This window comes from Dermochelys coriacea, chromosome 14 (genome assembly GCF_009764565.3).
Source record: "Dermochelys coriacea isolate rDerCor1 chromosome 14, rDerCor1.pri.v4, whole genome shotgun sequence".
In the NCBI taxonomy this organism is placed as follows: domain Eukaryota; kingdom Metazoa; phylum Chordata; order Testudines; family Dermochelyidae; genus Dermochelys; species Dermochelys coriacea.
In genome coordinates this window covers 32,272,567-32,300,301 of record NC_050081.1, presented here as the reverse complement: position 1 = coordinate 32,300,301, position 27,735 = coordinate 32,272,567, and the positions used below count along the sequence as shown (strand labels likewise).

Genomic DNA, 27,735 nt, shown 5'->3' with positions numbered 1-27,735 from the left:
CACCCCGCACTGTTCCTCTGATATTCTTGTTAACTGCTGGAATTAGCCTACCTTGCTTATCACCATGAAAGGTTTTCCTCCTTTCCCCCCCCGCTGCTGGTGATGGCTTATCTTAAGTGATCACTCTCCTTACAGTGTGTATTATAAACCCATTGTTTCATGTTCTCTGTGTGTGTGTATATAAATCTCTCCTCTGTTTTTTTCCACCAAATGCATCCGATGAAGTGAGCTGTAGCTCACGAAAGCTTATGCTCTAATAAATGTGTTAGTCTCTAAGGTGCCACAAGTACTCCTTTTCTTTTTGCGAATACAGACTAACACGGCTGCTATTCTGAAACCTGTCAATAAACATAATAAATCTCAAGAAAGGAGACTTTAGCAAACTCAAGGAGTGGGTAGGTAAGATCCCATGGGAAGCAAATTTAAGAGGAAAAACAGTTCAAGACAGTTGGCAATTTTTCAAAGAGACTTTATTAATGGCACAAGAACAAACTATCCTACAGTGTAGAAAATATAGGAAGTCTGGCAAGAGACCACCCTGGCTTAACCACGAGATCTTAAATGATCTGAAACTCAAAAAAGAGTCCTACAAAAAGTGGAAACTAGGTCAAATTACAAAGGATGAATATAAACAAATAACAGAAGTATGTAGGGACAAAATGAGAAAGGCCAAAGAACAAAAGGAGATGAAACTGGCTGGAGACATAAAAGGTAACAGGAAAACATTCTTCAAATACACTAGAAGCGAGAGGAAGACGAAGGACAGGGTAGGCCCGTTATTCAATGTGTGTGGTGGGGACCAATAACAGAAAATGTGGAAATGGAAGAAGTGCTAAATGACATTTTTGTTTCTGTTTTCACCAAAAAGTTTCGGAGCAACTGGACATCTAACATAGTGAACACCAGTGAAAATGAGGTAGGATCTGAGGCTAAAATATGGAAAGAACAAGTTAAAAATTACTTAGACAAGTTAGATGTCTTCAAGTCACCAGGGCCTGATGAAATACATCCTAGCATACTCAAGGAGCTGACTGAGGAGATATCTGGGCTATTAGCAATAAGATTTGAAAAGTCAAGGAAGATAGGAGAGATTCCGGAGGACTGGAAAAGGGAAAATATAATGCCAACCTCTAAAAAGAGGAATAAGTACAAGATGGGGAATGACAGACCAGTCAGCTTAACTTCAGTATCCAGAAACATAATGGAGCAAATAATTAAGCAACCAATTTGCAAACACCTAGAAGATAATAAGGTGATAAGTAACAGTAGCATGTATTTGTCAAGAACAAATCACGTCAAACCAACCTGATAGCTTTTCTTGACAGGATAACAAGCCTTGTGGATGGAGGGAAGGGGTAGATTTGGTATATGTTAACTTGAATAAGGCTTTTGGTATATGTTAACTTTTAAAAAGGCATCTTAGATGACTTTCTCATAAACAAAGTAGGAAAATACAAACTAGATGGAGCTACTATAAGGTGAGTGCATAACTGGTTGGAAAACAGTTCCCAGAGAGTAGTTATCAGTTGTTCACAGTTAAGCTGGAAGGGCACAAGGAGTGGGATCCTGCAGGGATTGGTTCAGGGTCTAGTTTTGTTCAATATCTTCATAAGTGATTTAGATAATGGCATAGAGAGTACACTTATAAAGTTTGCGGATGATACCAAGCTGGGAGGGGTTGCAAGTGCTTTGGAGGATAGAATTTAAATTCAAAATGATCTGGACAAACTGGAGAAATGGTCTGAAGTAAATAGGATGAAATTCAATAAGGACAAATGCAAAGTACTCCACTTAGGAAGGAACAATCAATTGCACACATACACAATGGGAAAGGGCTGCCTAGGAAGGAGTACTGTGGAAAGGGATCTGGGGTCAAAGTGGATCACAAGCTAAATATGAGTCAACAGTGTAAGACTGTTGCAAAAAAAGCAAACATTATTCGGGGATGTATTAGCAGGAGTGTTGTAAGCAAGACACGAGAAGTAATTCTTCCGCTCTATTCCACGTTGATTAGGCCTTAACTGGAGTATTGTGTCCAGTTCTAGGCGCCATATATCAGGAAAGTTGTGGCTAAATTGAAGAAAGTCCAGGAAAGAGCAACAAAAATGATGAAAGGTCTAGAAAACATGACCTATGAGGGAAGACTGAAAAAAATGGGTTTGTTTAGTCTGGAGAAGAGAAGACTGAGAGGGGACATGATAACAATTTTCAAGTACATAAAAGGTTGTTACAAGGAGGAGGGAAAAAAATTCTTCTTTTTAACTTCTGAGGATAGGACAAACAGCAATAGGTTTAAATTGAAGCAAGGGCGGTTTAGGTTGGACATCAGGAAAAACTTCCTAACTGTCAGGGTAGTTAAGCATTGGAATAAATTGCTAGGGAGGAAATTCCATCATTGGAGATTTTTAAGAACAGGTTAGACAAACACCTTTGAGGGGTTGTCTAGATAATACTAAGTCCTGCCTTGAATGCAGGGGAGTGGACTAGAAGACCTCTTGAGGTCCCTTCCAGACCTATGATTCTATGATTACTGTCTCTCTTGCCATTACTGATCATTAGAAGGACAAGGTGGATGAGGTCATATCTTTTATTAGACACATTTATTAATCCTTATTAACTGCTAAGAAAGGACCTGATCCCTGCACAGAGTTATGCACAGAGTTAATTTTACACCTCAGAAATAATTCTGTTCAGTCTGAGCTTCTGTCATGGACATGAAAGATAAAATTTCCACTGACTTCAAGGGTGGGACACTTTGATTTCAATGGGATTTGGACAGCTAATGCTTTGAGCCTTCTCTGAAATGTATAGTTCGACTCGGCAGGATGCAGTTTCAACTGATAAATGTCACTAAATGTCTCTATAAGCTGAGACGCTGAAACCAACAACAGAATATATCGGTCACAGGTGGCTTTAGCGCAGCCTCCCCGATGCCATGCTCCAGCAGGGATGGGTGTCATCGGCTCTGCTGACATGCAGGGAGCCTTGTGCCCCCAGCTCTCACAGCACAGTGACACCCATCCCTGAAGGTGCAAGGTGCAGGACGGGCTGTGGTCCTGGAGGGAAAAAACCCAGAGACACAGCCTGGTCTGCGAGGAGGAGAATGAGTCCCTGGCAGTGGGAAAGGCCACCCTGTTGCTGGATGACTTCTACCCATAGACAGAGCCTTTCAACTAGGGGGTGACTTCTGCTATGGCCCAGGGCTCATAGTTTTCCTCCTCCTCGTAGCCCTGGCCACAGATCTCTGCTCTGCTGGGTCAGAGCAGTCGCCTTCCCTGCACCTTACACCACAGTGTCTTGGACCCCTCAGCCATGTAGGGAGCCACCTGTACCTGTTGTCACTGCTGGAAGTTCCCCGCAACCCCATTGCCCTAACCCTGACCCCAATCCTCCCCCACTACTGAATTTCCTGCAACTATAATGACTAAAATGTTAAAAATACAAAGAAACTTAAAAATACAAAACAATATTTGATGAAATTGTACAAATAAAATCAAATTCTGCCAAGCCTGTATATAGCCAGTGTCTGCTCTCTTAGCACTGAACACAGCAGCAAATATCAGCTCTGTTGTACCCACATCATCACACTAACCCTCCCAATGCTCCAGCGAGGTCTGTGCCAGAAAGAAAAGTACAATCTTGTGTGTAGCATGGAGGAAAGCTTCAAGTGGAATGAAGGATGCTCCAGTGTTTGAAGTGCTCACCGTGGACTTTGCAGATGTTGCTTCAATTCCCTCCTTTGTCAAATGACTTCTGTGACTGTCAGGCCAAATTTCCAAAGGCCGGTAGGTACCTAAAAATGTGGATTGATGCCTGAGTAGGTGTGGTACCTAATGCCTATTAGGACTGTCTCTGTATCTTTAGGTGCCAAACCCCCTCTGTAAATCTGTCCCTCTGTGCATCAGGTCCCCATCTGGAAAGCAGGGATAATAGCACCTCACAGGGGTGGTGGGAGGATAGATACATTCAGTACAGTGAGGTGCCCAGATATCATGGTGATGGGGGCCAGATAAGGAGCTAAGATAGCAGTGACCTGGCAGGTCTTTTCTTTGTCCAAATTCAGTCATTTTGCTTTGGGTTGGGACTTTAAGAGAGATCATTGCCCAGTTCCCCTTGGATTCCCATGGAATCAGTTATCTAACAAACTTATGTTTCTTCCAAAACCTTGAGCTGAAAGGAGCAGGAAGGAAAAGGTTGATTTACCTCTAAGGCGAGTCTATCAGCAGCTGGAGTCTCTGTTGTCACCTCCTCACTTAGCATATCAGGGACCAGGATCCAGGTTATTCAGTCCATCTTCTCTCCTCACCTCATTGACGTACTTCCATGTTCACAGTAAATAGAATGTCATATCCCAGAACAGCTACCGAGGTGCCATTGTCATGTCTAGTAATGTGCCCTGTGCCTCATACCCTCCACCAAGTGGGGAAAGTTTTTTCTGATTCATTATATATCCTTCTGTGGGAAGGTGCAATCTCCCAAGGCACATCTGTTCTGGGGAATGTAAGAAGCAAGGAAAATTTTCTCTAAAAATTAAACCAAACACTATGTCAGTAAAGTCAAACTTTTAATCTCAAAGGGAAAGTCCTGGAGAGGGAAGAAACTTTTAATGCTAAAACAAATCTCTCTCTTTATTGGATGAATGCTACGTTGGCTGTCAAGAAATAACACATTAACCCTAGAAATAAAATTTACACCTGAGATTTTCAGAGCCACTTAAGTGATTTAGACACTGACTTCCCATCCAGTTCCCTTAGAAAGTTTTTAAAATCTCAGCAGAGCATTAGCTGACCTTTCATATTCTCCAATAAAACCTCCTGTTGCCCTTCATTGTAAGCACACAAATAGCCAGTCCCCATCCAATAAGCTCATTCAATCTGTTTGGGTAACATTTTAAAAAGAGTCTAAGTGATTTAGGAGCCTACATCCCATTTTCCAAAGTGCCTTAGCTACGAAGGCTTAACAGCCTCAATCTCACTGAAAGATTTAGATTTAGTCAGCAGATCAAGGAGCTGTCCACTAGCTATGTGCCGACATTCTCAGCCACCCCCGGTCTGACTGAACAAGCATACCACTCCATTGACACAGGTAATGCTCACCCAATTAAAGCCCAACCTTACCGGGTGTCTCCTCAAGCTAAAACTGCTATAGGACGGGAGATCCAGGATATGCTACACATGGGTCTAATTCACCCCTCTGGCAGTGCATGGGCATCTCCAGTGGTTCTAGTTCCCAAACCAGATGGGGAGATATGTTTTTGCTTGGATTACCATAAGCTAAATGCTATAACTCACCCAGACAACTATCCAATGCCATGCACAGATGAACTATTGGAGAAACTGGGACGGGCCCAATTCATCTCTACCTTGGACTTAACCAAGGGGTACTGGCAGGTACCGCTAGATGAATCCGCCAAGGAAAGGTCAGCCTTCACCACACGTTTCGGGCTGTATGAATTTAATGTACTTCCTTTCGGGCTGCAGAATGCACCCACAACCTTCCAAAGACTTGTAGATGGTCTCTTAGCAGGATTGGGAGACTATGCAGTCACCTACCTTGACAATGTGGCCATATTTTTGGATTCCTGGGCAGAACACCTGGAACATCTACAAAAAGTCTTCGAGAGCATAAGGGAGGCAGGACTAACTGCTAAGGCTAAGAAGTGTCAAATAGGCCTAAACAGAGTGATTTACCTTGGACACCAGGTGGGTCAAGGAACTATCAACCCCCTACAAGCCAAAGTGGATGCTATCCAAAAGTGGCCTATCCCAAAGTCAAAGAAACAGGTCCAATCCTTTTTAGATTTGGCCGGATATTACAGGCGATTTTTTCCACAATACAGCCAAATCGCCGCCCCACTGACAGACCTAACCAAAAAGAAACAGCCAAATGCGTTCAGTGGACTGAAGAGTGTCAGAAGGCCTTTAACCAGCTTAAAGTGACACTCATGTCTGACCCTGTACTAAGGGCCCCAGACCTTGACAAACCGTTTCTAGTAACCACAGATGCATCCGAGCGTGGTTTGGGAGCAATCTTCATGTAGGAAGCACCGAATCAAGAGTTCCATCCTGTCGTGTTTCTCAGCAAGAAGCTTTCTCAGAGGGAGAGCCACTGGTCAATCAGTGAAAAGGAATGTTATGCCATTGTCCACGCTCTGGAAAAGCTACTCCCATATGTTTGGGGATGGCATCTCCACATGCAAACTGACCATGCTGAATTACCGTGGCTTCATACTGCCAAGGGAAAAAACAAAAAACTTATTAGGTGGAGTTTAGCTCTCCAGGTTATTCATTTCGACAAACAACACATTTCAGGAACTTCTAACAAAGTGGCTGATGCACTCTCCCATGAAAGTTTCCTGGAATCAACTGGTTAAAATCATCCTTGAGATGTGGAAAATATTGTTAGTCTTTATACACTTGGTAGTATATTTAGAGGTGCATGTGTCTTATTAACTCTGTTTTCTCCTAGAGCTCCAGGAAGAAATCACAGCCAGTGTTTCAGCCTATGTGTGATTTGGGGGGGGGGCATGTCATAAATATAAAGGAAAGGGTCACCACCTTTCTGTATACAGTGCTCTAAATCCCTCCTGGCCAGAGGCAAAACCCTTTCATCTGTAAAGGGTTAAGAAGCTAAGATAACCTCGCTGGCACCTGACCAAACTGACCAATCAAGAGACAAGATACTTTCAAAGCTGGAGGGGGTGGGGGGAACAAAGGGTCTGTCTGTCTGTGTGTTGCTTTTTCCGGGAACAGATCAGGAATGTAGTCTCAGAACTTGTTAGTAAGTAATCTAGCTAGAAATGCATTAGATTTCCTTTTGTTAAATGGCTGATAAAATAGGCTGTGCTGGATGGAATGTATATTCCTGTTTTTGTGTCTTTTTGTAACTTAAGGTTTTGTCTAGAGGGATTCTCTATGTTTTGAATCTGATTACCCTGTATGGTATTTACCATCCTGATTTTACAGAAGTGATTCTTTTACCTTTTATTTAATTAAAATTCTTCTTTTAAGAACCTGATTGCTTTTTCCTTTTTCTTAAGATCTAAGGGTTTGGGTCTGTGTTCACCTGTACAAATAGGTGAGGATTCTTATCAAGCCTTCCCCAGGAAAGGGGGTGTAGGGCTTGGGGGGATATTTTGGGGGGAAGACATCTCCAAGTGGGCTCTTTCTCTGTTCTTTGTTTAACATGCTTGGTGGTGGCAGCATAGGGTTCAGGAAAAGGCAAAGTTTGTACCTTGGGGAATTTTTTAACCTAAACTGGTAAGAATAAGTTTAGGGGTCTTTCATGCAGGTCCCCACATCTGTACCCTAGAATTCAGAGTGGGGAAGGAACCTTGACAGTGTGTGTGTGTGTGTGTTTATATGAGAAGAAGAGAGAGAATGTATTGTGAGACAATTTATAGCCAGATCTACACTGGAAAAGTTTTGCTGATATAGCAATAGAAATAAACTGTCCTAATGTAAATGTACTAGTAGTTTTGCTGGTATTGCTTACACTGGTAATCTGAGAGAAACAAGCCACATCGCAGAAGAATTTGTAAGCTGGTTTAACCATGTTTACACTAGGGGTTTTATCGGTATAGAAATGTTGCAAAAAATCATACTTCCAAGCTGATATTGCTATGATGGTGAAAGTTTCTAGTGTAGATCTGGCTTATGGGTTTCTTTTTGTGAGATTACATTATAAGTGCAGTGTACTGAGACTTTGCTTTCAGTGTGTGTTTGCTAGTCAAGTACACTGCTCACATGTGTTGTTGTCAGTGTACATTATTGTGAGTGTATACCTGAGTTGAAATCAGTGTGCATGTGAGTTTTCTATTCCTGTGTCTGTCCTTGAGAACATATATGATGTGAATGTACAATATCATATGTTTATTACTGAAAAATATTGTGTAACTTTTGTGTGTATTGTCAGTGCTTCTTCTGGTGTGCAAGTATGCATTATTGTTGTGTTTGTGAATACACAATATTTTGTGTTTATTAGTGAAAAATATTGTGTGACTACATGTGTATTGTGACTATGGATTATTGTGTGTGCATTTCTACATGTACGCAATTGTGTATTTATGGGCAAATATTATTTTGTGCATGTGTATGTTTGAAAATGAACATTAATAAGGACTTACCGCTGAGTTTGGTATAAAAATCAAAAGCTGCTGTCTTCCTGCAGCTCCTCAGCTAGTGAGAGTTTAGTCCATTCAAAGGTGATGCCTACAATGCATCATTTCCTCCCATGCCAAGTCCAGCCATTTCAGGAGTCCTTCAACGTTTGTATTTGCTGCCTTGTTAATTTTAAAACAAAATTTGCAATAATTATTTTGAGCCAAATTTTCAAATGTCACCTTTATTCTGCATCCTGAAAGGACTCCAGAATGGTGCAAAAAATTCCATATTTGGGCTTTTATTTTCAAGGGAGTCTAAAGAAGTTAGAAATTCAGATCTTGTTCCAGGCCCAGCTCCTCCAAGGTATTATGCACCCAGCTCTCATGGGACTTGGTTTTTGGTTTAGCCACTGACATACTTGGTGGCTCTGGGCAATAGCCAATAGTTGGTGCTTCACAGCAAGTGAAAACATTAACTCATCCAGTGCTGAACGTGGAATGGAACTTATTCCTTAGGCCTGGAGGCCAGCTCAGAAGAACTCAGTTCCCATTCAAGGCACCAAATTAAATGATGCCCATGGATGAATTTAATCTAAGAATGACATCAGCCTCATGATAGCCTCAAATGGAAGGAACTGTCATAACTCCAACTCTACAGATGATCGGGGGAAAAGTCCCATTATTTACTGCTCTGTCTATCTAAAGTGTCCATATGGCTGCCATGACTGCATTCCATCACAATGTTTTCCAATGTATAAAGTGCAGGGTTCACCAAACAAAATTTTCACAGAAAGTCTTCACTTTCCTTATACAGTGTCTCTTTTTCATTTAAAGAAATGAAAACTGGGAAAACAAATAGTTTTGGCTGAAAAATTGTATTTTTAATTTAAAGTAATTTAATTTAATATTTTTTGACAGTTTTCAGACAAAAAGGTTCAGTTTTGAGAAGTGTTGGGGATTTTCTTTGACAAAAAAACCCAAAAATTTTCATGAGGAAACAAAGTTTCCACCCACCTCTGTTTAAACCACTAACTCTTTAATATATTTATCCTCACCCCAACTCTGCAAGGCAGGGCAGTACTATTATATCCATGTTATAGATGGGAACTGTTGTCCAGACAGAATGACATGCCCAAGATCACACAGGAAACTCATGGCAAAACAGGTAGCTGAGCTTGGTCTCTCAGGTTCCAGGTTAGCATCCAAACCACCTGGAACATTCTTCCTCAGTCATTGCTGTCATGCTGTCTGTAACAGCTCACAACCATGAGTGCCAATCTCAGATCAGACGGTCAGAACACAGGGCAGACGCCCCAAACTGGTGGTATATTCGATAATAGGATTTCACCAAGCCAGGAATAAATGTGAACTCCTGCATCACTATATTAGTATTACCATGGAGTCACAGACAGCGTGCTCTAGCCCTTTTAGTCCTAGAAGACATGGCAGAGAAAGGGAGACGGGGGAAACAGAGGCAGAAAGCAGGGAAATGACTGGTCCAAGATCACACAGCAGATCACTGGCAGAGACAAGAACAGAGCCCAGGTGTCCTGACAGCCACTGCACCACACTGCACAGAGTAAACAATACAACAGAGCGGTGACGGAGGGATGCTGCTAGCCCATTGTACATGCAGGCAGAAGTGCAGTTGGGAGTTGTTGCCATAAATCAATTTGGAAGGAAGCAGGAGACCGTCTAGGCACAGAGCTTGGGGTAGAAAAATTACAGATAAGCTGCTATTTACGATGCTGGGTGAGTCAACATCGTATTGCCCTGCAAAGTGAGAATCAGGCTGTGTTAGCATTTTAGTTTATCAGTTTCATACCCAAGTTGTGAGAATTGTTGGTTTCGAGTGTGCTTCGTTCCATCCTTCAATTGCATTTTATCCAGCCACACCTTGGGCCAAATCCTCTGATGGGATAAATAGATGAAGCGCCATTTACTTTAAAGGAGCTGATCCAATTTACACTAGTGTGATAACACAACTCATTGATTGTCAGAGGCAAGGAACACTAACAACACCTACTCATTGTAAGTGACAAGTGCTGTGCACCTTTCAAGTTCATATAACGAGATATTAGGGAAAGGGGAATCAGGGCCATTCCCTCTGTTGCTCTAATCCTGACCATTGTCCTTCTCATTCCCTCCACAGAATCACACAGTGTACTGAGGAAGAAAATGTCCAACCAAACCACTGTGACAGAGTTCCTTCTCCTGGGATTCTCTGACAGTCGGGAGCTGCAGATTTTACACTTTGGTGTTTCTAGTGCTTTACCTGATATCCCTGCTGGGGAACCTTCTCATCACCACAGCCATAGCCCTTGACTGCCACCTTCACACCCCCATGTACTTCTTCCTGATGAATCTGTCCATCCTAGACCTCGGCTCCATCTCTGTCACCATCCCCAAATCCATGGCCAATTCCATCACGAACACCAGATCAATTTCTTATTCTGGATGTGTTGCCCAAGTCTTTCTTGTCTTCTTCTTCGTTTCAGCAGATTTTGCCTTACTGATCATCATGGCATATGACCGATATGTCGCCATCTGCCAACCACTATACTATGAGACACTGATGAACAGGACAGCTTGTGTCCAAATGGCAGCCAGTGCCTAGACCAGTAGTATTCTCTACTCTGCACTGCACACTGGGATTACCTTTGAAATCTCCTTCTGTGGCGGCAACATGGTGGATCAGTTCTCCTGTGAAATCCCTCCTCAATCTCGCCTGCTCTGACTTTTACCTCACTGAAGTTGGGTTTCTCATCTTTAGTTCATTCTTAGGCTTAAGCTGCTTTCTTTTCATAATTGTGTCAGATGTTCAGATCTTCAAAGCAGTGCTGAGAATCTCCTCTGAGCAGGGCGGGCATAAAGCCTTCTCCACCTGCCTCCCTCACCTCACTGTGGTGTCCTTGTTCTTTTGTACTGCTGCCTTTGCCTACCTGAAACCCACCTCCAGCTCAACCTCAGGTCTGAATCTCATAGTGGCTGTTCTCTACTCTGTGCTGCCACCAATGATGAATCCGATCATCTACAGAAATGGAAACAAAGAGATCAAAGGTGCACTGAGTAAACAGATAGGTTGGAGGTTATTCACTAAGAACAACATGTCCATATTTCTCCTTCGGTAGCAATTTCATTCTGTGTTTCTTTATAAATATAATCATCTGATGACATTATTGTCTCCATGAGAAAATACTGTGCAATCTGTTTATGCAGAATTGGGTATTTGCACTAGTAAAAATAGGGACCATTCCCCTGCTAGGCAGCTAGTGGCTATGTTGGCATAAGCATCAAAGTTTGTGCCTTGTAATGGCTTCATGGTGGCCTTAAGAAATGGACTGGGGGTCTTTGTGCGGTTCCTAGAAGACAAGTCCCCACCGCACAAATGTCAGTATCACTGGAAAAAGATTTGCACCCTTGTGCTCCATTACTACAGAAAGGTCCAGAAGTATGCAAAAAGGAATCCTCTGTCATATATAGAAAGAGTCCCTCCAGGGCAAGGTAAAAGCACACGGCCAGGGAATGGTGAGTGAGGGAAGATTGCACAGCTACCACCTGGGCTTCTATATATACTACTGAAAAATGTCAGACTTCAGAACCTTGGGCTAATCATCTGGCCACTTAGGGTTAGGGTGGTGCAAAGAAAATGAGGATACAAGGGGACAAGACAAAAATCTCTGTATATTAAGTCTGGGATATTCAAAGGGGTCTAAGGACATTAGTTGCCTTACTCCCATTGTGCAGTCAATGGGAGTTGGGCCCCTAATTCCCTGAAGCCACTCTGAAAATCCCTGTCACAGCTCATGGCCTTTAGTGAAAGTTCACTGTACGGTTCCAGATTCTGCAGCACCCACAGCCCCTTGTGTCTGCTCTAATTGCACAGGATACTGCAGAATCAGTCACTGGTTCCTCCACAGGGCCAAGCCCATTCCTGGGGTCTGTCCAGGGAAATCAGTGATTTTGCACCAAGAATACAATGGGTCCCTTCTGCTGAGCTGCTTTCTACTCTCTCCCCTGCTAATGTCCGCTGGGGATAATCCCAACTCTGTGCTCCTCACTGGGGTTTCCTAGTGGATTCCCCACTTGGTCTGATGGTCTGATTGCTTTGGTTGCTATCAGTAACTGAATCCCTGGGCTGATATGTCCCTCGCACACCATGCTGTGTGCACCACGCTGTGGCAGGCCGTGGGAATAGATTGTGCCCCAATAAAGCAACTTTAGAGAGAGGACTATCCCTCACCTTAGCCCCCTGAACATTTGAGAGGAGCTGAGGTCTCAGTTCACACCCCATTTCCATGTGGATGCTACAAACTGGAGATAAGAGATGAAGCTGCTGCTTTCACCACTAAGTCACCTGTCCAAACCCAGCCCCACTGAGCAGTAGCCGAGGGCTAAATCCGCAAAAGCATTTAGGTGCCGAAGTGCAAAATTTACATTCTCAAAACCTCTGCTCAGCTGCTGCCTAACCCTGTAAACACCTACATTTCCCTGGATACAGTCCACTATGCTCGCTATTGCAGAAGTATGCAGATGGTGGTGTATCAGTTGTAGAAACCCAAGGTTTGTTCCAATAGGCTCTTTTGCAAATGACGGGTTTAATATTTCTGAAGTTCAAGTGAAGCCCAGGCCTTAGAACTTGAGAAGACAGACACAGGGCTAGGATTATAAAGGGATTTAGACACCTAGCTATGCTAATAGGTGCCCAATGGGATTTACAATAGCACCAAAGCAGGTAAAGTGCCTAACTCCCATTGAAAGTCCATGGGATTTAGCCACCTGGCTTACTTAGGAGCTTTAATTAATCTCCCTAGGTGCCTGTCTCCATCGGTAGGTGCCTAAATCCCTTGAGCAGTGCAAGACGGTATATTCCTGAGGTACAAGGCTGGGAGCTGGGGGGATCTGGCTGGTGCCTTTCTTTGTGCGATTCACGAGTGGCTCTGGGAGCATTCATGCAATCTAGTTGGGTGTGGGGCTTCACATGCTGCTGGACTGAGTGATAACAGCACCTGGAGGGGTTTGTTGTTAGTCACTAGCAGAGCATTGTGAGAGACACCCCAGGCTAGTGAATTCAGCAGCCACAGCAGTCCCACAGTCCCAGGTTGCACCCCGGGGAACACCATCACATACTCCCACTCTGCCTAGGCACACAGCATGATGGGAATGCTTTGCCCAAATGTTGACTTTTGGCTGGTGTTGGATCACGGCGCCGGCGGAGTCGGCACTGCCTAAGGAGTCCTGGATATGATTTGACCCTTCCTCTCTCTACTGTGTAATAACTGAGCTGATTAAGACTCATTTCAGAGTCTTGTTGCAGACCAATAGAGCTAAAGCTCCTAATAACCAGGTCTAAGCATGAGTCTTGCTTTAGGACAGTGTCTCTGATACATAAGGCTGCCCAGTCTGTGAGGCACCCCCAGTAACAGCTGAAATCACTGAGAGCTGTGTTATGTGGCGGGACCTCAAGACTTCCCAGAAGGTGCAGGATGGCTGGTGGAGCAGAGCCGCAGGGGCCAGAGCAAATGCCCAGACTGCGGAGAGAGCAGGGTGCCTTTCTTTCCGACCACCAGGGTGGACGGTGAACTCCACAGATGCACCTCTGAACTCTGGGTCTTCACTGACCAAGGACAACAGCTGTGAGTGGGGTGCAGTGAAGGGACAGGCACGTTACAGGAACTTGTGGTTGTGGGACTTAAGAACCTGAGGCAAAAGGACACTGCCCAACATATTCGGGGGTGGGTGTTTTGCTCATGGTTTATATTATGAATCCAGCTTGCAGTGTTTTCCCAAGTTAATGTCAGGTTCCTTCTCCCCTTTTTATTGTAAGCAGAGTCAGGATGAGCTCCACCCTGACTTCTAGTGGTGAGTTGTGGCAAGTTGTGGAAAAGAACTTCAGGGGCTGAGCTCATTTGTATAGGCACACCCACCCCGCCTAACATGAGCCCATAGCTGCCCAAATGGTCACTTTGGCTGCTGTGGGATCCCTAGTGTCTCTGTTATTGGGGCAGGAAGAATAAATTGTTATTATCCTGATTATATGAATCAAGGACAGTGGAACTGTACTTGGCCTTTTGTTATGATGGAGGGGCTGGCCATCCACTAAGTAGCACTTGCTAGACAAGGGACATGGGTTCCAAAACTCAATGAATTGAGAGAGGTTGGTGATAGGTGTTAATAGCTGGTTTTGTGGCCTTTTGTGAGAGCCTGAAACATGAATTGCATATTCTTCTTTTTCCACTGTGAAATATCAGAGCTAATTTTGGGTCTATTAAGAGTCTAGCTACTGGTGCTGAGCTGAATTTGTTTTGGGCTTATGGTGCATCAGCACTGAGGTTCCTACTACTACAAGATGAAATCACTAAAGAGCTAACATTACTGAGCACTGTGTTAAGTAGTAGGGAGCCTGAAGATATATTGCTGGGCAGTGAGTGGAGTGGCACGGCAGGAATTGCTTGCGGGATGGCTGGTGGAGTGGGACGGAGCAGAGCAGAGTGGCTTGTGGGACAGCTGATAGAGCGGAGTGGAGCAAAGCCCTATTGAGCAGCGAGGCAGTCCACTTCGGATCATGTAAGGTGCCCCTTACCACACACACACACCCCAAACTGGGGAGTAACACTCTGCAGATGAACTTTTGAACTCTGGGGCTGGGCTTTTGGATTTTTTGACTTTGGGTTGCTGGACTCAAGAGATGTTTGGGTTGTTGGACTCAAGAACCAGAGGGAAAGGACATGGCCCAATCTGCTGGGGTGGGTCTTTGCTCATGGTCTGGTTGATGAACCCTAGTTGTGGTGTTTTCCCAATTTAATGCTGATGTCGTTTACCTCATGTTATTAAAGATTTTCTGCTACACCGAGACTCTGTGCTTACAAGAGGGGAAGTATTGTCTCTTTGAGGTGCCCAGGGTTGTGTGTAAGATTTTCCCAGGTCACTGGGTGGGGGCTTGAGCCGGTTTTGTATTTGCTTTGTTGAGAGGGAACCCCTGTGTACTGAACCCGGCTCTTGCTGCTACCAACTCAGCCTGGCAGAAGGGTTACATTATTAAAAGTTTCTTTTCTACACTCGGACTCTGTGCTTGTGAGAGGGGAAGTGTTACCTCTAGAGGAGCCCAATGGGGGATGTGTAATTTTCCCAGGTTACTAGTTGGGTGCGCAAGCCGGTTTTGTGTTGTATTATTGAAAAGGAACCCGTAGATATTGAACCCGACCCTTGTTGCTGCCAACTCCAACTGGCAGAAGAGTTACACAGGTTTCTTAAAAGTGACGGGGCAGGTTCTCAGTTGGTCTAAATCATTATAGCTGGGATAGGTGCGACCGCACGGTGCTGCCGGCTGGGAGAGCAGCCTGAGGCAGAAGCCTCCAGCTCACATGATATTCCAGGCAGGACTGAATCTCCATGAGACGAAACTTAAAGAAGAGAATGACCTGGAGTCTCTGGTTCCCCTTCGGTGCTCTAAGAGGAGGATAGTCATGTCTGTCCAGGCACCCTGATCGACCTCATCGAGGTCTGCCAGAAGCACCCAGGAGATGTACGACAGCTATCAGTCCTACTGCACCGTCTGCCGTGAAGGCAAGGAGCTGCTGCTGTGTAGCAATTCAGTACCGTGTCTGCCAACAGCACCCAGGAGACGTATGGTGAGCTGAGCAGGCTCCATGCTTGCCGTGGTATGGCATCTGCACAGGTAACCTAGGAAAAAATGCAAGAAATGATTGTCTGCCATTCCTTTCACAGAGGGAGGGACCGGGGGGGGGAGGCCGGATGACATGTACCCAAAACCAACTGTAACAATGTTTTTGACCTATCAGGCATTGGGAGCTTAATCCAGTATTCCAATGGGCAGCGGAGACTGTGGGAACTGTGGGATAGCTACTCATAGTGCACCGCTCTGTAAGTCAACACAAGCCACGGTATTGAGGACGCACTCCACCGACTTAATGCACTTAGTGTGGACATAATGCGATCGACTGTATAAAATTGGTTTCTAAAAATTGACTTCTATAAAACCGACCTAATTTTGTAGTGTAGACATACCCTAAGAGAGTTTCAGAGTAGCAGCCGTGTTAGTCTGTATTCGCAAAAAGAAAAGGAGTACTTGTGGCACCTTAGAGACTAACAAATTTATTAGAGCATAAGCTTTCGTGAGCTACAGCTCACTTCATCGGATACATCCGATGAAGTGAGCTGTAGCTCACGAAAGCTTATGCTCTAATAAATTTGTTAGTCTCTAAGGTGCCACAAGTACTCCTTTTCTTCTTCCTAAGAGAGTTAAGCATCTAACTCCCTTTGTGCAGACAAAGGACATTGGGCACCTGTTTCCCTGAAACCACTCTGAAAATCCCTGTCATAGCTCACACCCTGGAGCAAGTGTCCACTGTATTGTTCCAGATTCTGCAACACCCACACCCCCTTGCTTCTGCTCTAATTGCACAGGATGCTGCAGAATCGGTTACAGGTCCCTTCAGAGCGCCATACCCATTCCTGGGGCCTCTCCATGGAAATCAGCAATTAGTACCCAGGATTCATGGTGCCCATTCTGTAGAGCTGTTTTCTATTCACTACCCTGATATTTTTTCCTTTGACTACAGGGGTGTTAAAGGGACAATTCACCTTGGATGGTCCCTTGAATATGTGCCAACTACTTATTGCAAAGTATTTGTTCTACCTTGTATTTAGTTGTGACACTCTGAATTCCTTTCCCACACCTGAGAAAGAGCTCTGTGTAGCTTGAAAGCTTGTTGCTCTCACCAACAGAAATTGGTTGGGTCAATAAAAGTTATTACCTCACCCACCTTTTCTCTCTGTTCCCCGAAAAGACATCTTTAGAGAGCAGGACAGTCCCTGGTCTTAGCTTCCAGCACTGGACATATGAAAGAAGAGGAGGTCTCAGTTCACACCCCATGCCCACATGAATGCTATAGCCATCTCGGTGCAGGATGGGACATGTTGGATTGGGAGATAACAGATGAAGCTGCTGCTTTCATGTCTAGGTCCCCTATGCAACCGAGCCGAGCAGTGCCCCAGTGTCCTCCCCTTCTGAGTTCTGTGAAATATTGATTTTCTGCCTCATCTCCTTGGACATGTCATGAAAGCACCCACCAAACATCTCATCCATCCAAACTAGAACGCGTTAATCTCCTGTGAGCAGCCTCAGCAGAGACCATGGACCAGCCCAGACCTGAAAATGGGAGTGGGTAGATCAGGCTCCCAGTCCCCTTCGCTACATGGTCTCTCCATGGAGATTGCAATAGCCATCAAAGGAGCCAATTGTTGCCAGTCAAAGTAAAGGTGGGTTCTGTAGGGATGGGCTTTAGTGTGGAACCAGAATCTAAGTTCCTAAGCCCCCTCGCCTGAGCTTTGGGGAAGTGAGGATCCCAAGAAAGAGCCCAGTGTCTGAGCTGGGCCCATCTCAAATTAATTTGCAATTTCCTGATAGAGATAGTCTTCTTCTGTCAGCCACACAACTCTCAGCTCTTACATAGCAGGGAAGGCCCGGTCCTGATCCCACTGCAGTTACTAACAATGCTCCCACAGACTTCAACAGTTCCAGGTTGATCATAGAGTTGTGCGCCGTGTGTTCATTAGAGCAAATTTTTCCAAGGAAATTTCTTCACTTCACAGTTTTTTGTTTCATTTTCCCCCATTCCATAGAGAGATGGCCACATCAAGCAAAGGACATTTGCATGGATGGAAATGTAGGTGGGGAAGGAAATGAAGTGACCTAGTCCAGTGTTGCACAGTTAGGAATGGAGAGAGCTACAAACATGGGCTGGGGCTTCCAAGCTGATTTACTCCAGTTCAAACAGAGAGACGTTAATGGCATCTCTGTGTGTTCCCCCACTGGTCATTGGCGCTGATACGCTCCCCCATGGAAATCAGCAGTGATTCCACTAGACTCAGTGAGACTCATTCTTCTTGCCCTCAGCCTGGTGTAACACTAGCAGTGTAAATGGAGCAGTTTCTCCTCTTAGTCACCCAGTGAATGACTCAACACAGTTAGGCCATGTCTACACTATGGACCTTACAGCTTTTACCTTTTACCGCCATGTCTACCCTTCGGATCTTACTACCTTACCGCTTGTGTCGGGTCAAACTTTTGTTGGTCAGGGTGTTTTTTTCACACCCTGACCGACAAAAGTGGTAGTGTAGACAAAGCTTAAGATGAGGGCTTTTGGTTATCTTATTGTTAATTCAAGGATGAATTCACAGCCATCAATCTCAATGAGGTCTATGATTGATCCAGTCATTAGTACCTCGCAGTTTAACAATACAAGGCAGCAGAAGGAAACTGGAAGTTATGGAGGGGCTTATAACTCCGGAAGCCCTTGGTCAAATGACAACAAATTTGGAACGCTAATGCTACCCCGTTCCTGCCTGAGGCACCCAAATTTCAAAGCTATCCAAGTAACCATTCAGCTTCTGGTGAACTTACAAAAACTGAGCTTTAAACCATACAAAATGTCGGGAATGGAAATCCTTTAGCCCTCCTTCTGTACTGGCACAAGCACACAATACAACATGCAGACTTTCTTAAATTCCATTCTCATTTTGAGTCCCCCAAAATTTAGTGGGGGCCATGCACTACCTTGGGTAAAATGAGACAGATTGAGACCATTTTGACCTCCATCACATCAATAATTTGATCTCTAGCTTTGAGCAAAATAAACAAACCTAGAAACTTGTAACTGGGCTCATATCTTCACAACCCTTAGCTCAAATGACCCCACATTTAGGTCACTAATCCGACCCTGCACTCTCCTAAGGCACATTAAATTTCAAAACAATCTGACTAAGCATGTCTTCTTTTTTTCTTTTTCTTTTTTTTTTAAGAAAGTAGGACCTTTACACAGAAGTCATGGTGCAACCTTAAATAGAAGGGTGTTGTTGTGATGGTAATAATATTCATCAGTTCATTTACTGGTTGGGTACCCATCTTGCAGGTTTCTGTTAATCCTGTTATTGGAATATTCCAGGAGCATTGAGCTGGGATTGTGATGTTCAGCAATGAGAATCTCAGATACAGGAACAAACAAAAAACTAGACTTCACGGCACAGATATTAGCTCATGTAACCTGGCGTAGTTCCATAGCACTCTGCCAATTTACATTCACTGAGGAACTGGTCTAATTGACTTCATTGGGACTGGGGCTGATTTACACAACAGCTGTTTGGGGATCTGGACCTTTTGAGTCCAAGGCAGCTAGAAGTGATTTACAGAAAGTGACCCATTCACTCCAGTGGAGCTACCCTGATTTGAACTTGCTGAGGATCAGAACCATTAATTCCAATAGGTCTAGGGCTGATTTCTACTCTCTGGCTCTTTGTATTTCATCAGTTTCTCTGACACGAATGTCTCGTGTAAATTACACATTTTTAAACAGTGCATCTGCAGGCAAAGGAGCCTTTTATGTTAATGTTGTCCTGCCAAAACGGGAAAAATGTTACTCTGGAGAAAGAAAGAAAGAAAGAAAGAAAGAAAGAAAGAAAGAAAGAAAGAAAGAAAGAAAGAAAGAAAGAAAGAAAGAAAGAAAAAGAAAGAAAGAAAAAGACCTAGGCTATTCATCCCAATAAAACTGGAAGTTCAGTTGCAGAAAATCTCCACAACACTGTCCCCAGTTCTGTCCCAAGTGGGAATGAATCGCTCTGTCACCCTTACAAGTTATACTTGTAATTAATCCCAGTGGACAAAGAGCTAGGAAAGAGGAGACTGGTTACGAATGTTTGACTCTTCTTTGGTTCAGTTTCACAGGCAAAGGATATGGGTTAGAAACTGCCCATGGGCCAGATCCCCAGCTGGTGTAAACAGCTGTAGTTCCCTGGAAGTCAATGAGTCAGATCCCCAAGTGGTGTAAATAGCCATCGCTACTCTGAAGTCAATGGGAGTGTACCAATTTACACCAGCTCAGGACCTGATCCTTAGTTTTTTGTGTTTGTCTCTTAGTGAATAACTTCAAGCAGCCAGGGCAGCCTGAGCTGTGGATTCCTCGGGTGGCTGCATCCCAAGAGCTGCTGGTGCAATGCAGGAGAAAAAAATCTCTGCTCCCCTAGAAGTGACTATGTGGAGTTAATGAAGGAACAAGCTATTCCAGGCCAGCTGAAACTCTGGTGCCAAGAGTCTCTTAGCTATTGTAGATCCCATGTCTGTGCTACAAATATATGTTCTATTTTGCCAACCTGTGGGGACCCCCTTTGTGATCCAGCCCTGCCTTGTTTTTAGCTAAAGGTCCCTCAAGAGATGCTGCCATCATATGAGATGCAGGGCAGGTGCTGTTCTCCCTCTGGGTGCGGGTTAGGGTCAACTAGGGAAGGTTGTCAGGATGCTTTGCTCCTGACGTGAGAGCAGAGCTGGGCTCACAGCCCTGGATACCAGATTCAGCTATTTAACCCTAGAGCAGGGATATCTTGGGCTGTGACCTTGTCTGAAGCCGGCACAAACCAAGATCAGCTCTAGAGCTGGGAGTGTCTTTCAGTCTCTGATCCCATTTAGTCCATCACCTTTCACCCAAGCCTGCCCTAGGAGGGAGGCAGGGAGAGCCATCTGTGCTAGGAACTGCAGAGAGACCCCCGCAACTCAGGACATTCAGCGAAGGGATGCGACAACAGCTGGTGGATAATACAGTGATGAGGGCATGAGAGAGAGAGAGAGAGAGAGAGAGAGAGAGAACCAAACAATTCTGGGAGTGGGTGAATAGATGATAGCTAGATAATGACCAATGATTCCTAACACAATCGGATCAAATGCATCGCAAATTGGAATAAAGACCAACAAAGTAAGTTTTCTATTTCAATTAAATATGTTAGAGTATTAATATATGGGGCAAATTTAATATCAGAAATATGAATTGCAATTAGAACTCTTTAAGACTTTTACTTTCAAATTATGCAGATATCTAGAGATGATCAGATTTTTTTTTCCACCAGAAAAAATTGACTTTTCATTGAGATTGTGAAAACCAAACAGTTTCTGCCTAAAACTGTTGGAACCTGAAAATGTTTAGGCACAATCAAAAAAAGTTTTCATTTTTATGAATATCAGAGACTTTCCATGAAAATATATTCAACTGAAAACTGAATTTTCCTTTGAAATAAAGTCGAAATTGTCTGACTACTCCTAACTGGAAACTTAGCTTTAAGCCAGGGTGGGGAACATGAATATTGTCCAGTAACATCATAATTTTCAACCCCATTCCCTCTATTGCAACCGTGTTTGTCTGTTTCAAAGAGGTAGCTGCAGGATGGTAAAAACGAGTAAGTAGCAAAGTTGGTAGCCCAGAGAAAGTGTTTTAAACATACTAACCTCTCTAAACTAAAGCCCTGAGAGTTGAAGCTCCCAGATAAAGCCTGTCGCTCTTTATCCTACCCAAAGACATGCAGGAGGTTGATGGAACTAGAACCCAGATCTCCACTTCTACCATCATAGCCTCTGTCCCACACTGCTGCCTGCTAAACAAAAATACTGTCAACATGTGCACAGAACATGCACATAGGAAGACACAATCCATCCCCAAAAGAGTTCACATTCAAAGTACACGAGACAGACAAAGGGAAGGGGAGGAAAGAGAGGCAGCAGTGACTGCTCCATGGTCACAAAGTGACAGAGGCAAGACTGGAACCGAAGTCTCCTGACACACACAGCAGAGAAATAAAGTCACAGAGGGGAACCACACAACTTAGCACTAACTGAGCGATGCGACCAGCCCATCATCACCCAGCAGTGGAAGTGCAGCTGGGATCTGGTGCCATAAATCAACGTGTACGTAGGCATCTGGCAGTATGTGGGATGTTGGGGTGGAATCATCACAGAAAAGCTGCCATGTGGGAAGCTGGGTGGTTCTGTGCTGTATTTCTCAGCTAAGTGGGACTCAGACTGTGCTGGCATTTTAGTGTTTTAGTTGAGTTGGCCAAGTTGTGAGCCTGCTGTCTGTAGCAATAGGGGCATAATTTTGGCTAAAATTGTTGAATTTGGGTTGTACTTTGTTCCATCTTTCATACTGCATTTGACCAAGCCACATCTTGGGCCAGATCCTCAGATGGTGTAAACTGACCCAGCTCCAGTGACTTTAAGGGAGTGATGCCAATTTACACTCCTCTGATATTGCACCAGTATAGTGCTCTGTTTGTGAGTGGTGAGGAGCCCTCACTACTCCAGTCAATGGAAGTGACAAGTGCTGTGCACCTTTGACATTCACATCATGAGATATCATGGAGAGGGGAATCAGAGTCATTTCCTCTCTCACTATAACCCTGACCATTGCTCTTGTCCTTCCCTCCACAGCCATCACACGATGAACTAAGAAAGAAAATGTCCAACCGAACCACCGTGACCGAGTTCCTTCTCCTGGGATTCTCTGATGTTCGAGAGCTGCAGATTTTGCACTTCATGGTGTTTCTAGTGCTTTATCTGGCAGCCCTGACAGGGAATCTTCTCATCATCATAGCCATAGCTCTTGACCACCACCTTCACACCCCCATGTACTTCTTCCTGATGAGTTTGTCCATCCTAGACCTCGGCTCCATCTCTGTCACCATCCCCAAATCTATGGCCAATTCCCTTATGAACACCAGGTCCATTTCCTATTCTGGATGTGTTGCCCAAGTCTTTTTCCTCATCTTCTTTGCTGTAGCCGACTTCGCCATACTCACCATCATGGCGTACGATCGATACGTTGCTATCTGCAAACCACTGCACTATGAGACTATAATGAACAGGAGAGCTTGTGTCCAAATGACAGCCAGTGCCTGGATCAGTGTAATTCTCTATGCTTCATTGCATACCGGGAACACGTTTTCGATAACCTTCTGTGGAGGCAACATGGTGGATCAGTTCTTCTGTGAAATCCCCCAGCTACTCAAGCTCGCCTGCTCTAACTCGTACCTCAGTGAATTTGGGATTATTGGATTTGGTGTGTGTTTAACCCTCAGTTGCTTTGTTTTTATAATTGTGACATATGTTCAGATCTTGACCACGGTATTGAGAATCCCCTCTGAGCAGGGCCGACATAAAACCTTCTCCACATGCCTTCCTCACTTCATTGTAATTTCCATGTTTCTTTCCACTGTTGTCTTTGCCTACATGAAACCCATCTCCAGCTCTCCATCAGCTCTGGATCTCGTGGTAGCTGTTCTCTATTCCGTGCTGCCGCCTGTTATGAATCCGATCATCTACAGCATAAGGAACAAGGAAATCAAAGCTTCCCTGAGGAAACTGACTGGGTGGAGGTTATTCAACAAGAATAAAATGTCTGCGTTTCTCTGATGAACATGGTTTTATCTGTGTTTTTTTTACAAATACAATCAATTGATGACATTATTGTCCCCATAAGAGTATGGTGTGTTATTTTTTTATGCAAAGTGCTATACGTATAGTGGTAAATCCACACTAACTCCACTAAGTCAGTGGAGTTTTTCTAGGTTTATACCAGTATAAGTAAGATGAAAATCTATCTCATGCTTTTATACTGCCACCCCTCACCATGTTATCTGAGTACCTTCCACATAAAATCAGTAGCCATTAGAAAGTACCCAGTGGACTTCATGGAGGCTCTGGGTCTTCTCCTTTTTTGGGGTCAAAACTTTGCTTGGGATATGGTGGCTTTTGGGTTTCTGTTTGCTGATGTGACAGAATGGGATATGGCAGCATCAGATCATGAATTCGGTGTTTTGCTATCTGGCTAAATATTGACATGGTGATTGCAGAAGTCTGGGCTTGCTCAATAGCAGTCTATCACTCTTTGTTCATGGCAGCTTTCCTACCTGAGAAAGGTGCATGTTACTTTGCTGAAGGACTATCACTCAGAGAAATCAAGACTGAAGTCTGGGGCCTTTGATTTTTTTTGCCTTTCACAGTCCCTGCTGCATGGAACAAATTTTTTGCTGCATAGGGAGTCTGGAAGTGATGGGGGCGGGGAGAGCATGGCTGGTGGGTCTGGAAGTCTTAATTTTAGCACATGACAAAGAGATGGGGACCTATTTAAGTTCAGAGTCCTACCCTGTGTCAGGTGCCAGCCATAATCCCATGTAAGAAGGACTTGCAGGAGTTCGTTCTATCTAATCTAATCTATCTATCTATCATAGGATTCCACACTGTCACCCTTTACCATGCTATCTGAGCACCTTCCACATAAAATCAGTAGCCATAGCAAAGCCCCTAGTAGACCCTGAGGAGCCAGAGAGTCCATTCCTTTTTTTGTTCTTCCAGTCAGGGTAAAAAATATGATTGTGGTATCAGTGCAGTTGTTTGGTTCTTGCTTCTTTCTCAGATTTTTTTAATTTTATTTTCTGGTTTTTTTGGTTTTTTTTTACTGGTAGATTGATTTGTTTCTTTATGAGGTGGGAGTGCCTGGGGACAGGAGCGCTGGAAGATCCCTAGAAGTGGGGGCGCCACCGACACCTGAACCTGAGGCCCCGACCTCGAGCTGGCTCTTCCCCCTAAGGCCCTTCCCCACGCTTCCTCCTCTCTGCCCCCTCCCCACCATCACTTACCCTTAAGGCCAGTCAAAAGTGGGAGAACATAGCCCTTCCACTTTTAAAAGTGATGGGGCCATGGCCCCCTGTCCCCCCATCTCCATTCTGGTGCCCCTGCCTGGGGAGATGCTGAGTGTTTGGGTAGACAATGTTGTCAGTGTTTTCTCATTTATTGGGTGTGCCCGTATATCATCTCCTTGATGGGGTTTTCCGAGCAATGGGTGAAGTAACATCTTGTATTGGCCCAATTTCTGTTGTTGAGAGAGACAAATTTCCAAGCTTACACAGAGCTCTTCTTCGGGTCTGGGAAAGGTATTCAGAATGTCACAGCTAAATACAAGTTTCAGAGTGGTAGCCATATTAGTCTGTATCAGCACGTTTTAAATTTTCATCCAGATTTGGGATAAAAACCAATTTCAAAATATTGGAATTTCCTCTACAATGCAAATTCCAACCAGCTCTAATTATGGCTGGGACTTCCAAAGATGCCAAAGAGACAGATGTGCAAAAATTCTATTGAAAGTCTCTCAGATTCCTTTGGTAAACCCAGCCTATGTCTTTACACTCCTTTGAAATCCCCAGCCTTAATAAGTAAAACACTTTCCAAGAGGTAGGGGGATACAAAGGTAAAAGTTAAAGTTTATTTATACTCTGATGATAAGACTGGTCTTGATACAAATATACAAAAATACAAATAAGTCATGCATTAAGGGCAAGATATGTAAAAGTATTTAGGAACCTAGTGGGATTCTCAAAAGCATTTAAGTGTCTATCACCCATTAAAATCAACAGTTCCCATCAACAGTTATGTTTTGAGAATTATCAGTTAGCCAGTGTTTAATCAATTTACTATTGTTTTTGTGTAGTGTTATTTTGTTTAAATAGTGTGATGTTACCCTGAATCAAACCTTTAGAAAAATCCAAATCTATTACATCAACACCATTGCCTTTATCAATCAGAAATGTCACAGTTAAATCAAGTTCATTTGATAAAAAACACTTTCTGTGAAAACATATTGATCACCCCATTAATTGAACTTCTCCCTTGTAATTCCTTTTTGTTGAAAAATGACCATTTTCAAAAATGAAAATTTTTGTAACGACCTGTTGATTTAGTGAATTTTTGTTTTCTTTTTTTAATTAAATTTTTCATTTAAATTTTTAACAACATTTAAATGGAAAACTTTATACAAAACATTATTGACTTGTTTCCATTTACCAACATGTAGGACCCCCAAACTTAGAACCCTTAAAAAGGGAAATAAGTTTGATTTTTTGAAATATTCACTAATTAAAAAAAAATCCACCAATGTTGTTCATCATTCTGTATTTCCTGTATGTTGTTCTTTAGTCTGCTGTTTAATAGTTTTTCAGCTATTGAAGCAGGGAACAGACACAATGTCATGTGAGTTGGCCAATCAGTCATACATCACAGATAATGAAAACTCTGAGTTTTGAATTGCTACAAATTTAAACTTAGGACAAACTTCTGAGTGCAGATCCAGTGTCACTAAGGTCTTGATCCTGCACACGCTTTATGCACAAGTTTTCTTTCCTAGTGTGAGTAATCCTATTAGAGTCAATTGGACTACTCAAAATAATATAATTTAGCACTTGAGTAAGGATCTCTCAGGATGGGGGCCTAAATGTGAATTGCTAAAAGTAATGTCCACATAGGGCTGATCTAAAAGCCATTTAATTCAGTTGAAAGATGATCACTGATGCCAATGGGCTGTTGTTGAGACCTCTCGAGAGATTTTAAGGGACAGATTTTCAAAAGTATTTGTAGCTACCACTGAAATCAATGGGATGTGGTGCCTCATCTGCTGAAGTGCTTTTGAAAAGCCCACTAAACAACTATCTGCATCTTTAGACACCTAAATATCTTAGAAAATATGTCCAAGGTATTCTGTTTGGAAGGCCTGACATACAGAAAGATGGTGGAGCTGTACCATATAATCACAAGAGTGAGATGGGCAGAGCAAGTGGAAAAGGCCTTTTGCTGGCCATGTGCTGACGGGATTCTCAGTATGGCAGAGATGGTGTAAATGTAGGAGACCAGAGTTATTGAACATAATCCCAGGATGACTATGATCGAGATGATAAAAGCTACCATCTCAATCACATAGGTGTCTGTGCAGGAGAGAATAATTAAGGAATCTATGCTGCAGAAGAAATGAGTAATGACATTAGTGCCACAGAAGGACAACCTAACTATCAGAGATTCTGGGATAGAAATAGCCAGGAACCTACACACCCAAGAGCCAAGGGCCAGCTGAGCAGACAAGAGGTGCTGTTCATGATGGTGCTATAGTGCAATGGGTAGCAAATAGCCAGAGAGCAGGCCATGGCAGAGAAGAGGAAATATTCTGTGCAGGCCAGGGAGAAAATGAAGTATATCTGCAGGATGCAGCGACTAAAGGGGATGGTTCTGCTTTTCCCCAGGAAAATCGCAATGGTCTTGGGGACACAGACTGTGGTGTATCATATCTCCAGCAAGGAGAGGTTTCAAAGGAAGAAGTACATGGGAGTGTGGAGTTGATGGCTGGCCCTCACTAGGAATATGATGGCAACATTTCCTGCAACTGTCAGGACATACATCATGGTAAACACCACAAAAAGAGAGATCTGCAAATACTGACTACCGGAGAAGCCCAGAAGGATAAATTCCTCTATCTTGGACTGGTTTTCCTTCTCTATTCCAGTCACAGGCTCCATCTGTCAAGATACAAGAGATCATAATTCAGGAGAAGCTTTGTTACATGGATTGTTAGACATCACAGGTACAATTTGCAAGGGTGCCTGTCAAGGTTCCTTCCGCACTTTGAACTCTAGGGTACAGATGTGTGGATCTGCATGAAAGACCCCCTAAGCTTATTCTTACCAGCTTAGGTTAAAAAATTCCCCAAGGTACAAACTTTGCCTTGTCCTTGAACCCTATGCTGCCACCACCAAGCGTGTTACACAAAGAACAGGGAAAGAGCCCACTTTGAGACATCTTCCCCCCAAAATATCCCCCCAAACCCTACACCCCCTTTCCTGGGGAAGGCTTGATAAAAATCCTCACCTATTTGTACAGGTGAACACAGACCCAAACCCTTGGATCTTAAGAACAATGAAAAAGCAATCAGGTTCTTAAAAGAAGAATTTTAATGAAAGAAAAGGTAAAAGAATCA

At 43.7% G+C, this 27,735-nt stretch overlaps 1 protein-coding gene and 2 pseudogenes across 1 annotated transcript; 2 read left to right on the top strand and 1 right to left on the bottom strand.

Moving 5' to 3' along the window:
• Nucleotides 1–10,246: 10,246 nt before the first annotated feature.
• Nucleotides 10,247–11,232, top strand: LOC119842507 (annotated as a pseudogene).
• An 11,126-nt stretch (nucleotides 11,233–22,358) lies between these two features.
• On the top strand, nucleotides 22,359–23,402 carry LOC119842510 (olfactory receptor 14A16-like). Its single transcript, XM_038370773.2, has one exon. It carries the CDS (start codon nucleotides 22,398–22,400, stop codon nucleotides 23,349–23,351), a length of 954 nt encoding a protein of 317 aa, XP_038226701.1. The 5' UTR covers nucleotides 22,359–22,397; the 3' UTR covers nucleotides 23,352–23,402.
• Nucleotides 23,403–25,929: 2,527 nt separating this feature from the next.
• Nucleotides 25,930–27,334, bottom strand: LOC119843059 (annotated as a pseudogene).
• Nucleotides 27,335–27,735: the final 401 nt, after the last annotated feature.